The sequence below is a fragment of the Monodelphis domestica genome, chromosome 6, assembly GCF_027887165.1.
Source record: "Monodelphis domestica isolate mMonDom1 chromosome 6, mMonDom1.pri, whole genome shotgun sequence".
Lineage (NCBI taxonomy): Eukaryota > Metazoa > Chordata > Mammalia > Didelphimorphia > Didelphidae > Monodelphis > Monodelphis domestica.
Genome location: NC_077232.1, coordinates 128,893,951 through 128,910,861, shown reverse-complemented (window position 1 = coordinate 128,910,861; position 16,911 = coordinate 128,893,951). Strand labels below are relative to the sequence as shown.

General features: G+C 33.5%; 1 protein-coding gene across 1 annotated transcript in view; it reads right to left on the bottom strand.

The window, feature by feature from the left end:
* The window catches only part of NSUN7 (NOP2/Sun RNA methyltransferase family member 7), a 111,504-nt gene that overhangs the window by 40,614 nt on the left and 53,979 nt on the right, over nt 1–16,911 (bottom strand). The window contains exons 9-10 of the mRNA XM_007496519.3: nt 16,456–16,557; nt 910–1,030 (exon numbers count right to left, since the gene is read on the bottom strand). Of these exons, the coding sequence (XP_007496581.1) occupies nt 910–1,030; nt 16,456–16,557 (223 nt within the window). The remainder of the gene's footprint in view (nt 1–909; nt 1,031–16,455; nt 16,558–16,911) is intronic.

Sequence of the window (16,911 nt, the reverse complement as noted above, 5' to 3'; positions counted from 1 at the left end):
GAACAATTCATCTCAATACTATATAAACTATTTGGCAAAATAGGCAAAGAGTCCTACAAAATTATTTTTATGACACAAATATGGTGCTGATGCCTAAACTAGGAAGACCAAAAACAGGGAAAGAAAATTATAGGCCAATTTCTTTAATAAATACAGATGAAAAAATAATGAAAGAGAATAACTTAAAGACAGAAAGATACAAAACAAAATTCAGAGGGAAAGGCATGTAGAACAGCTTTGAAACTAACATCTTTGATTAATTATATGCTTAAAAAAAAGAATTTAGCAGATTCATGGTTGCAAATGAAATTCCCTTTCTGGTGTTCTTTTGTATGTGGAAATGTTCATATTTGTTGGAATTTTAAATTCAGTTAAAAAAAGATTATTTTAAATGTTATATCTAATGAAAATTTCTGAAACGTACATAGAACTTTTTTGATCCATCTTATTAACTTCTACTATGCAAATGAAAGTTATAGAATCCTTATCAGAAAAACAAAAGTTTGTTACCTAACAATACTGTATTGCAAAAGTGATACAATGGGAAAAAGCCTTAGAACAAGAGACATATTAGAGTCAGTTTCAACAGTCTTTTAAGAACCAACTGTTAAATTTTCACCATCAGCATTTACACCTTGGAAATTCGCAAATATTACAAATAAGGCTTGATTTATAGTTTCACTGATTTTCTACACTTTAAGTGATGGAAAAAACATTAATAATGGAGATTAAACATTTACTAGCACATCTCTCCCTAGAAGGTAATAGCTTTTAGAGACCAAGTTATAAGTATACTACATCATACTGAGGTCTTTGTCTTTTACAATTTACTACAAAAATCAGATTTTTTTTACTTTATAAAGACATTTAATTACTTGGGTACATTAGGAGAATGTTCTTTTCCCTTACCTATAAGGCTGCACTTTATTATTCCCTTCAACTCCAAGTTCCAGGGCTTTTTTAACAACAGCTTCATTTTCTTCTGGATAAACTGAACATGTGCAGTAAACAATTGCTTGTGCTTTGGTAACTGTATTTAATGGAAAAATGTGGTTACTCTTCATGTTAACAATCCTATACAAATCTGCTACAGCTCAAAATATCTTCATTTTCTATCTTATCTAGAATAGTAACATTGTTCTTTGCATATAAAAATAATTGTTGGTATGCTATTAAATTTAATTCAATAAGCATATTTTGAAATACTTACTAAATATGATAAATCAACAAGCATTTAGTAAGTAACTACTATGTGCCAGATAATCCAGAGCAGGGTTTAAAAAAACAAAACAATCCTTGCCCTCAAGGAGTTTATATTCTATCCAGAGATATAGTACAAATACATATAATTAAATACAAAATGTATACAGATTAATTGGATCAGGAAAGGCATAAAACTTGAATCTGCATAAGAATAAATGAATACATAGGGACTGATAAGGTCACCCTGGAGATGGTATTTATAGAGAAAGCATTATCCTGGGTATGGAGGACACAAAAATGAAAGCCAACAAAGTTCCTGTCTCCAAGAAGCTTATAATTTAGTAGGAAGTTTGAGACAAGCACTTAACTATAATTAATATAAATACATCCAAAGGTTCAGAGGAGCATGAGAGATTACAAAATAGGGCAGGATGAGGGAAGACTTCAAGGAGAAGGTGGCACTGGATCTAGATCTATTATTAGTTGAATATGAGTTCATATTTTTCTAGTAGTGGTGATAGATCCAAGATGATCCATATGTACACTCTTGCCTGATTGCTCATAGGACCAATATGCATTTTTTAAAAATATTTTATGTAATAAAAAATATCAAGTATGGGTGAATAAAATTAAGAATCAAATCCAAAATAAAGCCATACCTAACCTATTCTCATTTTATAGTAAGAATATGAACATAAAATAATAACTAATCTGTTCTTTCTTTTGTTTCCTGTCTTCTTATTATGTTTGCTTGCTGTGGTATTTTTATTTGCATAATGATAATCAATGTGTGTGACATAAATTTATCTAAATTTATCTTTAAGTAATACTTTGGCTGTATTCCATAAAATTAATAGATTTTTGTTATCATTATTCTTGAGGTAACCTGTTAAGTTTATAATTTCTTCTTTAATCCAGACATCATTTAATAAATTGGGTTTTCTGCTCTATTTTGACCACCTTTCTGAACAGGTTACTACATTTGCTTTTAGCTTTGTTATAATTATCAATAAATGTGATACTTAAAGTTATGTCTGTTTGTTTCTCTATGGAAAAGATAAATTAAAAAATATATCTTCCATAAAGATTTGAAATAAATGAAATTTCCTTCCTTTTTATATTATCTCCAAATATCTATTAGATCCATTCTTTTCAACATTTTTTGTATTAAAATATATCCTATATATGTAATTATATTTTTAATTGTTCTAATTCATCTTGCAAAATGAAGGTTTTTCCTTTATAAATTTACCTGATATTTTATTTTTATATATGCATACTAGTAGTCAATATGCTTTAATTTTCAATATCTTTATTTATTAATATAATGTCCTTAATTGTCTTTTTGGTGGTTTCTCCCTTTAATTTAATCCTGGTAGACAATATAAGAACAGCCAAATAGTTCAGTGGATATAATGCCAGCTCTAAAGTCAGGAAGACTTAATATTAAATCTGGCCTCAGACACCTACTTGTGAGACCTTGAGCAAATTGCTAACCTCATTTGTCCCAGTTTCCTAGTCTGTAATAAAAGCTGGAAAAGGAAATAGAGAGCCATTTCATCTTTACCAAGAAAACCCCAAATGGAGGTCATGAAGAGTTGGACATGACTCAAAAAAAGGATAAGAGAAATGCTACTACAAATTTTCTTAAACTAGCTGTAACATGACAAAATTTTAGCCCACTGTGGGAATTTCAATTTATGTATATTTTTTTGCATTAGATGATTTTCATATAGGTCAGTGATTCTCCTTCTGGAATCCAATGAACTCTAAAGGGCAACAGAATCAAGCAAGGAGCTCCTGATTTTATATGTAAATCCATAAATAAGCCAACGTGCTTTTGGTAATGTCTTAAACATATATTTGAATACATATAGAGAAAATTATTTTTCAAATGTATGTAGATGCTATTATTAATAAAATATGCATTTCATGTAAGTGTCATTAAATTCATATTAGCCTTTTGTCATTATAAATTTTCCTAACAGGTACAATAATTACGATCCATGAGATTTTTTGGAATAAAAAATGTTGGGGATCAAATACAAAAAAAAATTGTTTTTGTTTTTGTTTTAACATGGCAAATGCAGAAACTTGTTTCACATGACTTCTTAATTTGTATGGGGTTTGTATATCTTGCCTTCTCAATGGACAGGATTTGTTGCAGGAGAGAGAAAATTTGGAAATGAAAAAAATGTTTTAATTTAATTAAAAATTGAAAAGAAAATTAATGGTTTAAATAATGGTTTGAGTTTATTACAAAATTCTTTTCTTGCTCACACTGGAACTCATGTCATTTATATTTCTTACTGCATATGACACATAAAACTTATACCATTCCTTATTAAATTATTATTCCATTTTTAGATGAGAATACAAGCATTCTTGTTTTATTCATTCTATTTGTAAGTCAAAGAATACACAAATAACCAAATTTTACAGTAAAACATATCCATCTTTAAAACTTAACCCCCACTTTTATAAAAAGTCTTCACTTTTTTCTCCTCTTCACAATCCTTGACCTTCTTTTTTAATTTATACCATTCTCTTACTTGTAAAAATCTGATTTTTATTTTTTTTGTTTGTTGCTAATTCTTTTTTCAATTCCAATTATATCATTCAATAATTTAGCCAAGCTAATACTGTAAAAAAGTGTGATCATCTTATATATAGGCTCTTACATTTTAATAATTATTTCATCCCAGATAAAAAGTAATTGTTCTAAATGTGTTTTAGATTAAAATTTAGATCTAAAAATTCTTTAAGTTCTCTCCAGCTCAGTTCCAAAGACTTTTTAGAATATGGCTTTTTTTTTACTCCAGGAATTATTTAAACTCTTCTTGCTTTTTAAATATCTTTAAATATATTCAGGTTTTCTGGTAAACATGAATAAAGAAAAATGTCCATGTTTTTAATTTTTGTATGTATTGTTTCCAATTCTTGGATTATTTTTCTTTGAGGAAAATCTTGTAATTCCCCAACAGATTTTTTAAAAATCTACCTAAAGACATGTATTAAGTGCCTAACATACATGCCAAGCACTCTCCTAGGTGCTGGGGATAAAAAGCAAAAAACAAACAAAACAAAAACAAAACAAAAACAAAACAAAAAAAACAACCCATCTCTGCACTCAATGAGTTCATAAGAAAATACCTTTCCTTCTGGGAGTTGGGAGGGGTTTTTTTTCAGCATTTTTAAAGTCTAATGAATGATGTACAAATTTAATTTTTTGTCAGAAATTATGTGGATTCTGTTTGCAGAACGTTATTTAGTTTTTTAAGGTTTCAGATAAGTTTTGTGATATAATTTCTGAAAATACAACAGATTGATTTGTTTTTATTTTGTCTTTACAATTTCTAGGACTCCACTAAATTCTAAGGTTTCTTTTCTTTGTTCCATCTACCAAATATATCATTTTGAATCCTCCTAATCTTTTTTCCATTTATTTGAAACTTGTTTCAACTATTATCTATTTATCTTCTGCTGTATTAATCATTTTGGTTGTATCCATTAGCATTTTCAGGTTCACTTTCTGTTGTTTTTTCATTATGCAATTTGCAGAGTTCTATCATAATCTCCTCCCAAAATTCTAACTGCAATGTTTTTTGCTTGAATTTTGCCTAAGCTTAAATATCTGTTTTCAGTTATATTTTTACATTTTCTGATTTTAATGAAATGATCTTAGTTCTTCCTTTAGTTCTTTCAGTGCATCTGGTTTTTTAAAAGATTGCTTCAGTTCTTCAGCTATTTTGCTGCTTTCTCTTACTGTGTAACAAGAGATCTGTTCTTTTAAGGCCCTATATAGCCCTTGCATTTTCAAGTAAACCTTCTAATCAATCCTTTGCAGATTGCAAGATCTTAGTGGGCCCTGAGATACTGCTCCCACCTGGAAATCCCAAGGTAGGAAATATGAGGATGAAGTTTACAAAAACATAATAAGTTGTTATTTAGTTGTTTGTGATTCCATGACCCATAGCATGCCAAGCCCTTCTACCCTCCATTATCTCCCAAAAGTCTGTCTAATTTCATGTTCATTGCTTTCATGACACTATCTATCCATCTTACCCTCTGCTGTCATCTTCTCCTTTTGCATACAATTTTTACTAACATATGGGCCTTTTCTGATGAGTCTTTCTTCTCATTGTGTGGCCCAGCTATTTAAGCTTCTGCCTCAGTATTTGACCTTCCAATGAATAATCTGAGTTAATTTCTTTAAGTATTAACTGACTTGATCGCCTTGCTGTCCAAGGCACTCTCAGTCTTTTCTACCACCACAATTCAAAAGTGTCAATTCTGTGGCATTCAACTTTACTTATACTCCAACTCTGTGATACATACTTTTGGAAAAACCAGACATAGCTTTGACTATACAGACCTTTCTTTGTTGGTAAAGTGGTATCTCTGCTTTTTATCATGATGTCCCCTGATTTACCACAGCTTTCCTTCCAAGGATCAAACTTCTTTTAATTACATGACAGTCATCATCTGCAGTGATTTTTCTAACAACACTTCTATTTCTTCTCCTTCTATTTGGCAAGAAGTGATAAGAACAGTAGGTTGTATTTTGTTTTGTTTTTATGTTAAGCTTCAAGCCAGGTTTTACAAACTCCTCTCTTACCCCCATTAAAATGTTTCTTAATTCTTCACTTCCTGCCATCAGAGTAGTATCACTTGCATGCCTGATACTGTTGATATTTCTCTTGGCAACCTTAATTATGACTTTTGATTCATCCAGGCTGACATTTTGTGTGATGTACTCAACATATGATTTAAATAAATAAGGTGACAATATATAGCTTTTGGCATACTCCTTTTCCAATCTTAAACCAATCCATTGGTTCCATGTTCAGTTCTAAATGTTGGGCCTTGGCCCACATACACATTCTCCATAATCCAGTGAATATTGGCAATTTGGTCTCTAGTTCCTCTGTTTCTTCAAAAACTATCCTACTCTTCTGATCATTCTTGGTTCACATATTGCTGAAGCCTAGCTTGCAGAATCTTAAGCATAACCTTACCTGTGTGTGAAATTAGAACAATTGTTTGGTAATTTGAGCATTCTTTACCATTATTCATCTTTAGGTTTGGGACCCAAGATCATCTTTTCCAATCTAGTTCCCACTGCTGAGTTTTCTAAATTTGCTGTCACGTTGAGTACAGCAATTTAACAGCATCATCTTTTAGGATTTTAAGTAGCTCAACTGGTATTCTATCACCTTCACTAGCCTTACTATTAATAATACTTCTTAAGATTCACTTGACTTCACTTCCAAAATATATGGCACTAGATCAGTAAGTAAATCAGTGATGTTGAGATCTTTCTTGTATAATTATATATATTCCTGCTCCTTCTTAATCTCTTCTACTTCTGTTAAGTTCCTATCATTTTTGTCTTTTATCATGCCCATTTTTGCATGAAATGTTCCCTTGATATCTCTAATTATCTTGAAGAGATCTCTTTTCTTTCCTATTCTATTACTTTCTTGTATTTCTTTGCATTGCTCATTGAAGAAAATCTTTTCATTTCCCCTTGCTATTCTCTGGAATACTGCATTCAATAAAGTGCCTCTCTCCTTTTCCTTTTGCTTTCCTTTTTTCCTCAGTTATTTGTAAAGCCTTATCAATTATTTTGCTTTCTTGCTCTTCTTTTTCTTTGGGATTTAAAAAAAAAATTCAAACCTCTGTTTATAAGTTTTCAGGCACTTTTGTGTCAGATCTAATCCCTTAAATCTATTTGTCATTTCTGCTTCATGTTACTTAGGTCATACCTATCCAGACTGATAGTTTTCATAATCCGAGTCATGGTCAGCTCTAGGTCTTGTTTTAACTGACTATATAGGACTTTTTCACCATTAGTTACAATGTATATAATCAATCTGACTTTAATATTGACCATCTGGTGATATCCATGTGTAGAGTCACCTTTTGGGTTGTCGATAGAGTATTGACAAAATATTTGACAAAACTTAACAAGTTCTCTTTAGTCTCTGCCCTGCTTCATTTTGTATTCCAGGGCCAAACTTGTCTTGCTATTTCAATTATCTTTTGATTTCCTGGTTAATATTCCAATTCCAAACAGTTCTATGAAGACCTACAACATCTTTTCTGAATGTTATTTCTAGAACATGTTGTAGGTATTCAGAGAATGATCAACTTTGGCCACTATGGCATCAGTGGTTGAAGCATAGACTTGTATCAGTATGGTGTTGAATAGTTTGTTTTGGATTCAAACAGATATTCTGTAATTTTTGAGACAACACCACTTTACTGATTTTCTCAACTTTTTATTCACTATGAGGGCTACTCCATTTCTTCAAAGGGATTCTTGTTCACAGTAGTATATGTAATGATCATCTGAATTAACTCATCCCCATCCATTTAAGTTATTGAAACCCATGATGTCAATGTTTAAACTTTCCATCTCCTCTTTGATCCCATCCAGCTTACTTTGGTTTCTAAATCTTACATTCTGGGTTCCTATGCAATACTGATCTTTACATCATTGGATTTTGCTTTTTGTCACCAAGAATCTGAAGCTGAGCTTCCTTTCAGCTTTGGCCCAGCCATTTCATTTGTACTGGAGCTACATTTAGTAGTCCTCCCACCCTCCCCCAATAGTGTGTTGGACACCACCTGACCTGAATGGTTCATCTTCCAAGTGTCATATCTTATATCATTTTAATACTGTCCTTGGGGTTTTTCTTGGCAAAGATTCTAGAGTGATTTGCCATTGTCTTCTCCAGTGGGTCGCTTTTTGTCAGAACTCCTCACAATGATCTGTCCATCTTGGGCAACCCTGCATGGCATATTTCATAGTTTAATTAAGCTATGCAAGCCCCTCTGCTACAATAAGACAATGTTACGGGCAAGGTACATAATGAGTACAAAGAGTAAATAGCCATATCTTAGGGAGGAAATCCTAAGACTATATAAGACCTTGTTTACACCAACGAAGTTTAAATTTGTTCACTTTTAACCACATTTTTAGACATTAGGCAGGTTGGAGTCCAATTTTTAAATCTTAACTAGAAAATTATTATCCCCAGCTATAACACTTTATTCCAAAATATTACATTTATGCCACCTAGATGTCTCTCCAAATTATATCACTTTAAGATCCAACGCAAGCCCAATGAGGTCTTCATTGGTAACTTTGGCTCTCTTTTCTCAACTCCTAAAACACTACAGCACAATTTCTGGCATTTATATATGTCAAATTTAACTTTCATGTAGTTCAGACGTATCATTTCCTCAAATATATTAGAAGCAAATTTAGGAATATTTTGATGTTTCTTTTTGTGTTCTCCATAGTAGTAGGAACATAAGGCACTCAATAAATGCTTGTTGAATTGAACATCCCATCTTCCATCACCAGAAGTATCACATAAAATTTTCTTTGACCTCATCGTGGTGGAGCATACCCACTGATGATAGTGATGTAGCATTTTCCTGTGAGTGGCAACTGGATTGTCACGAGTCCATCATTCACTCCTATTTGAAAGCATACAATCTTGCTGACCAGATTAGATCTGATTGAAAAACTAGGACGAGCTTCATAGTGCTTCTCATTACAGCATCCACTCCAGAAAAACATGTATCCAGCTCTGACTTCAGTAAAATGGCCTTCAGTCATCAGCCTTATTTCATTCAGGTTTGTTATCTGGATGCAATATGTACTGAGTTTTCTCACAACTAGATCTATATACTTTCCAAGGATGTCCACATGGATGATAAGGTTGATGCATGCATTGCCAGAGCTAACTAGCATTGCAAGGCTCCAAAAGAAACTGTGGGAGAAAAGTATTACTGAAGATCTACAGTTCTGATTGCATGGCTTTATGATTGCAAAATCTGGACAGTCTACAAGAATTATGCCAGAAAACTGAACTGCTTCCATTTGGATTATTTTAGGAAGATTCTGAGGATCACCTAGCAAGATAGGTACCAGACTCTGAGATCCTCTCTTGAGCTGAACTGCCAATCATTCAAACTCTACTGTAAAGGGTGTGACCCCAATCTCAGATAGGCTGACCACAAAGCCCAAATCCAAATGCAGATTTATCTAAGGCTATTTTACAGAGAACTCACATAAGGCAAACAATCACATGGAGGAGAGAAGAAGCAGTACAAGTACATTCTCAAGGTTTCCCTGAAGAATTTTAGTATTGATTGTGAGATATAGGAGATATTTGGACAGGACCATTCAGCATGGCATGAACACATCAAAGATGTACTTCATAAACAACAAAAAATGGCAGTAGCACAAAGGAAATGTGAGATGTGCAAATCCAGAGACATCTCCAGCCTAAATATCTTAATGAACTATTTGTGGTCAAACTGTGGTAGAGCCTTCAGAACTTGTACTGGAGTGATCAGCCACAGTCAAATACACTGTACCCTGACCCCAGCATCATGCTATAGTATCTATCACAAGTGCCTGATACCCATTTACTGATGACCTGCTTGAACGATATTTTAAAACTGCTAATTGCTAAACAGCATTTAAAGCAAGCAACACACAAATTAAGTAGCCTACACAATTTGTTCCCTATTTTACTTCTGAAAATGGGATCAAACCCTCTGACTGAATGCTTTAAGCGGCCAAACCACTCATATAGTCCCAAACTTAGCCCACTGATTTGGTGATAATCCAGCTATTTTCTCATGATCCCATAAGAGATTCAAAAATCACTTTAAAACATTAAGTTAAATTTGTGATTGACTACTATATTAACTTCACTGATTTATAATTTAGAAAGCTTTACTTATGATTGATTAAATACCATTTTTATTCCAACTTATTAAGTTAGAATTCAAACCTTTTATTAGAAGTAAAACTCCCATTATAATATTGCTTCTTTTTTATTATGTATTTAGTAGCCAGCACCAACAAAAAAATTTTAATAAACAAATTTAAAAATTATGTGAAAATCCACAAACTCTGTTTGCAATTTGTTTAAAAATCTAGAAATTATAGATGTGTGCTAATAGAGACATCTTCTGCTTTTGAGTTTCCTTCAGATTTATTTTAAATTTTTTCTCTTGATTTTGTGGCTATTTTTAAAATATATTCATAGTATGTATTTTTCTTACTATCTTTTCTTCTCTTTTCATTTTCTTCATATATTTCTCTTATTTTCTTTATATTTTCAATATGTCATTTCTATTAACATAAAACAATCCATTTACATTCAAATATCACAATCAATTCATCCATTTCTCCCAAATCATTGCATTTGTTATTACCAATTATTTTGTCATTACAAACAAAGCTTCTATGAATATTTTCACACATACACAACTTTTTACCCTCTCAATAATACCCTTTGGGTCCAATCCTAGTTATGGGATCCCTAGGACAATAAGCACAAACAGCTTTACAGTTCTTAATGTATATTTCTATCTTCTTTTCTAAAAAAACAATTCACAGTTGTTCTAGCAATGTAATTTAGGACTATTTCTCCATATTCCTATCAACATTTAATTTGGTAAACTTAACCCATCTGGTTCTCAGTTAACACATATTACCAGGATAATAATTAGCTAAGTTGGTTCTCAGGCAACAGACACAATCAATTGCCAGGACCATATTCTTTCCAAAACTAAGTCTTTCCAGCTTTCCAGTCAGTTACAGTGGAACTTTTGTTCCAATGCTACAACCTCTCAGGAATGCATGATTATCTCCATAGTATGAGTGTGTAAAGTCAGACTTTTGCAGTATATTTATGCTCTCTAAACCATTATTGTCCCACCAGAAACAATGTTTGAATTACGTATATGTTGAGCCATAAACTACTGCTAGCTTCAGGCAAGTATGTGGGGGCTCTACAGATATCATATTTAACTTATCCAAGATTCTATTTTTCTCATTAATTTCTTTCTCATTTATTTTATTAGATTTATCTAGTTCTGAGAGGAGAAAATTAAAATCCTCCCCTATTATTATTTTATTATCCTTTTCCATCTGTATCTCATTTAGTTTTTCCTTTAAAAATCTGAATGCTATAACACTTAGTGTATATAGGTCCAATATTGGTAATGCTTCATTATCCATTGTACCCCCAACAAAATATAATTACTCTAATCATCCCTTTTGATTATATCTATCTTAGCCCCAGTTCTGTCAAAGATCATGACTACTACCCTACCTTCTCTGGATAAGCTAAGGCATAGTATATTCTATGCCAGCCCCTCACTTTCACTCTATGTATGTCTCTCATTTCCAGTATGTTTCTTGTAAACATTGTCAGGTACTGGATTTTGATCCTTTCTTCTATCTCTTTTCTTTCCATGGGTGAATTCAGCCCATTTACACTCAATGTCATAGTAATTAGCTATTCATTTCCATTTATTCTTTTCTTCCTCACTGTTTGTCCCCCTCTTCCTTCCTTTCTGCCATAACCCTCCTCAGATGTACAATCTCCTTTGACCAATACCTCTCCAATTCATACCCATTCCCCAAAATCCTCACTTATCCTCTCTCCTGCCTTCCTAGTTCCAAATTGTTCCATCATTCTAAAGGTCTTTCCTTTGTCCCTTTCCCCTTACCTTTTCTTATTCTATTCACTTTTCCAAAAATCCCTTCCCATGGCAACCATACTTCTTGATATAATTTCAATTCAAAAACTCCTTCCCCTATCTTATCTTAAGAGTTCCTCCCTTATCCCCTTACCTTGTCTCTTGATATGTTTACTCCCCTCTAGGTATCCCTACCTTCTCTCCCTTTTCTTATCCTCTTTTGCCCTCCTTTCTCTTAACCTACCCTTTCTTATTTTATTCCCTCAGGCCCCCAAGGGGATTCCACATCCCTTCCTTGTCCCATTCCCCCATTCCCTTCCTGTTTCTCTGTACATTAAGAAGATCCTTACCCTTCTGATTGTGTGTGTTCTTTTCTATTTATCCCAGGTCTGATAAGAGCAGGGTCCCAGAATTACCAGCCCTCCATTCCTTCCTTCCCTTCTCTATGGCAATTCCTCCACTCATTCATCCTCCATATAAGATAGCCATTCTACCCTATCTTCTCATAGGCTACTCCACTACCATTTTGACTCATTCCATTATATGCAACGTGTACTTTTTTTTTTAAATACCCAGGCAAAGAATCCATTCCCTGGATCTATACATGTTGGGTTTCTTATGATTAGTCATTCATCATTGCTTTTAGATGTTTCTTATAAATCAAATTTCTGCAGAGTTCTGGGTTTTCCCCCAGGAATAGTTAAGACTATTTTATTTGTATTTATTACTAGTTTGTTAAATATCCATTTTTTACATTTTATAATTATGCTCAGCTTTGCTGGATATATGTTTCTTAGTAATAAGCCCAGTTCATTTGTGCTATGAAATATTATGCTCCATGCTCTGTGTTCTTTTGATGTTATGACTGCTAATAAGTCTTGTGTTACTCTGACTGTTGGTCCACAATATTTAAATTGTTTTTGTCTTGTTGCTTGTAGAATTCTCTCCTTAACCTGGGAGCTATGAAACTTAGCAATGATGTTCCAGTGCATTTTCATCTTTGGGTCTCTTTGAGGTGGTGATCAGTAGATTCTTCCAATTTCTACCCTCTAATTCTAGAATTTCCGAGCAGTTTTCCTTGATGGTGTCTAAACTTTTTTAAATCATAACTTAGTCCAACAATTCTTATGTTGTCTGTCTCCTTGATCTATTTTCCAGATAAGTTGTTATTGTGATAAGATTTTTCATATCCTCTTCTATTATTCCATTCTTTTGGTTTTGCTTTATTATTTCTTGTTGTATTAGGAAATTGATAGCTTTCTCTGATTTAATTCTAGTTCTTAATACATTATTTTCTTCTATGAGTTTCTGGATCTCTTTTTCCACTTCGGTGATCTTTCTTTCATAGTTTTCTTGCATTGCTTTTTCTTCTCTCTCTCTAATTTTTCTTCAACCTATTTCATTTGGTTTTGGAGGTCTTTTTAAAGGTCTTCCAAAGGCTCTTTTTTAGCTTGGTGCTATTTCTTTGCTGATTTTTAAGTAGTTAAGTTTTATTTCACTGTCCTCTGAGTTTAAACTCCCAAAATAGCTATCAATAATTGAGTTCTTTCTCCTTTACTTGCTCATTGATTTTTTTTAAATTTAAGCAGTGAGGCCAATAAACTTAATTATTAGCTTTTTGCTAGAGTTCCTTGTGTACTGGGGTATGTTACCTCAGGTTTCAGGATTTTTTCCCCCTGGGTCCTATTTATTTATTCCAGTTTTTATAGTCCAAGAAATGATGTAATCCGATGTCACTCACTACAAGTCCCAGGCTGTGATTGACCTCAGGTGTTCCAACTATAGCCAGCAGACAATTCTGCCACTGCAACTGCAAGCAGTCAGTTTGCCACTCCCTATAGCAGTAACCAGGGACTCCACACCCCTAGGAATGACCACAGCTGATAGGACCTCAGTCCCTCAGTAACTACACTCAGCAGTATGTACTCCTTTCCTCATTCCTTCTTTCCTACTGTGGCTGCCTGGGAAAAAGCAGGTAGCTAGTCTGGGTTCCTTGGACCTCCAGAATCCCTCATTTGTTAGTAAAGAGGCCTGAGTTCCTGCCCTTAGGGCTTGGTGCCCCTCTATGATCCACTCCTTCAATCTCTAGCTATGGGCCAATGGGGGGGTGGGGGAGGGAAGGTGTCTCTAAAGCTGAAGCCATAGTACACACAGATGCTCCCAGGGCCCTCAACCTGCCTGCAGGTTCTTGTAGTATCCTTAGGGATGCAAGCTCAGCAAACAAGGTAAAGTTACTGGTATAGCCCCCAGGGTCTACCTTGTTGATTCTACTCTATTCACTCTGTACCTGCCCCCAGGGCCTGTGAGATTGAGGCCAGGGAAGTAAGAAACCTTCCTCGCTACTTGACCCTGGATGTTCAACTTCACTCCCAATTCCTGTCTGTTTCTGTCACTTCTAGCACTGATCTTGTGGAGTTATTTTTGGTTGTTTTGGGAGGCATTAAAAGCTTAAGGAATCTTCATGTCCTACCTACTCTGCAATCCTCCCACTATAATATTGCTTCTATAGAATGAGATTCAATCTATATACATCATTTTTATTCTGAAAAAGTGTCAGAAAAAGTGCTCTCAAGGAGTTCATACTCTCAGGTTTGGATAACATATATAGAAGGCTTCAATTGCAAGTCAGCATAGAATAGGGGTCAATATATTATATCAAAGATGATTTGTGCTATAACTGGTGAGATTATAGATAAATTATAATCATTAAATTAAATTCAACTTGCTTAATTTTGATATCAAAGAAAAGCTATCATTTGAATAAACATAGCTGAACCCTGTATAATTCTTCAAATATAGCAATCCTAATTTTCTTCAAATCTGGAAGAGTCTAGTCTAGTCAAATATAGGATAAATGAATTGGAACTATACCTGTGATTTCACTAGCAGAAGGAATTCCCTCTTAAGGAAACTCCTCCTAATGTAGGTCAATTAGTACCTTCTTTGCAATGTACATTGAGAGAGTTGCCTAGCAATGATGTTAAACTCAAAAAGAAAAGGGCAGTTAGGTGATTCAGTAAATAGAAAGCAAGCCTGGAGATGGGAAGTCTTCAGTTCAAATTTGACCTCAAATACTTCCTAGCTGTGTGACCTTGAGCAAATCACTCAATCCCAATTGTCTAAAACAGAAGATATGGTTTAAAAAAGAAAAAAAAAACATTCCTAGCTCCTACATACTGATTTAGAAAACCAGAAGTTAGCACTGGTGTTTTGTATTGTATTTTTATTTATTTTGTTAAACACTCCCCAACAACATTTTAATTTGATTTGGAATGAATTCTGGGACAGAGTACTGAGAGCTTACTGGTTTCAAGTCCAGCTCTCTATTTACTTATGAGTCATTTACTATAAATCTTTAATTGACCTGATAAAGAAAATTTTTTTTCCTTAGAAAATATAGTATTTTGATTTTTATCTTGATTATATATATATATGTATTGATCTTAAATCTGTTATTACTCTTTAATAAATGGTATTAAGTGAGAACAAAAGTCATCTAATGATTTCATTAAAATCAAGAATGTAATAATCAATTAGAAAAGGAAGTTAAGCTCAAAGACAAAAAATCTGAAAGCAAAAAGATTTTGTGATGAGTTGTGGAGTTAGCACTTTTACGCAAAATTAATAGTAACAATCTGGAGTTCACTCTTAACAGCAACCTCAACCCTTTTAAAGATAGCCCCAAACTTGTAAGTAGGCCCCCCAAAAGAAACATAATTAAACAAGATAGGTGTCTAAATATCCCTACACTAAATCATGTGCTTTATTACTAAATCTTTCAGTTCAGATCCTTTTTTTTTTTAACCCTTATCTTCCATTTTAGAATTAATACTGTGTATTGGTTCCAAGGCAGAAAAGTGATAAGAGCTAGGCAATGGGGGTCAAGTGACTTGCACAGGGTCACATAGCTGGGAAGTCTTTGAGCTTATATTTGAACCCAGGACCTCCCATCTCTGGGCCTGGCTCTCAAAACACTGAACCACCCATCTGCCCCTCCTCCCCCAATTTGGATCTTCATGGTTATTTAATATGGTCATTTTAACTTAACACACTTGTTTATTTTAACAAACTGAGCTTCCCAGAAGATTTGAGTGGCAAACTAGACAAAGGATAGTGTAGAAAGAAGTTTGTTAGAGACAGGCAAAAAACTGCAAAAGAAGCAAGAGCTAATAGCAATCAGAATAGTTATTAATTATGTAGTATAAAAATAAGTATTTCATCATGATAAATCCTTAGTCATAAATATGTAATTTGGTAGGGACAGCTAGGTGGCTCAGTGGGTAGAAATCCAGGCCTGGAGATAGGAAACCCTGGGTTCAAATTTTACCACTTCCTACTTGTGTGACCCTGGGCAAGTCACTTTGCCCCCAAATGCCTATCCCTTACACTCTTCTGCCTTGGATTCAATATATAGTACTGATTCTAAGATGGAAGGTAAGGCTTTTAAAAAAAAAGAAAATTAAGTATCCTGTGTTTTAAAGGGCAGATATATATATGCATATATATACACATATATGTACAGATTTATACATATGTGTATATGTAATTACATTTTAGAATATTTTTATCAAAATGATTCAATATAAAACATATCATTTAAAGAGATAAGCTCAATAATCAGGGAAATTCATTTATGTGAAGCACCTTGATGATATACATGAATGAGGCACTGGGTACAAGGTAATGAGGCATATACCTGGGGGCAGACCAAGACTGAAATGAAAGCTAACTCACACTTCATTGCATGTTTTAGCTGTTCATATTGCTGTTCCACAAGAATATGAAGTTTATCTTCTGCAATAGATCCTTGAGAATGATCTTTAAGCAAGTCTGCATCTAAATCAGAAAAGGAAACAATAATTTAATACATTTTGGATCTTATCAGCATTTAATTACTTAATTCTTGCCAGTGCTTATATCATTTCTTTTACAAATGAAAGTTTTTCAGGTAGAATATCTGTCCAAAGTTTTAGTTCTTCTCATTCCTTAGTAAATAATTCTTCCTTTGAGATCCTAAGAAATTACCCCCAGGTAAACAGTATAATAATAATAATAATGTAAAATGATTGCACTTTGTGATTTAAAGATGTTTCCCATCCTTTTTTCAATGTGTTCCTCACAACTCTGTCATCTCCATGTCACAGATGATGACCTCAAAGCTCAGAGAGGTGAAATGTCCTGCTGTGGTCT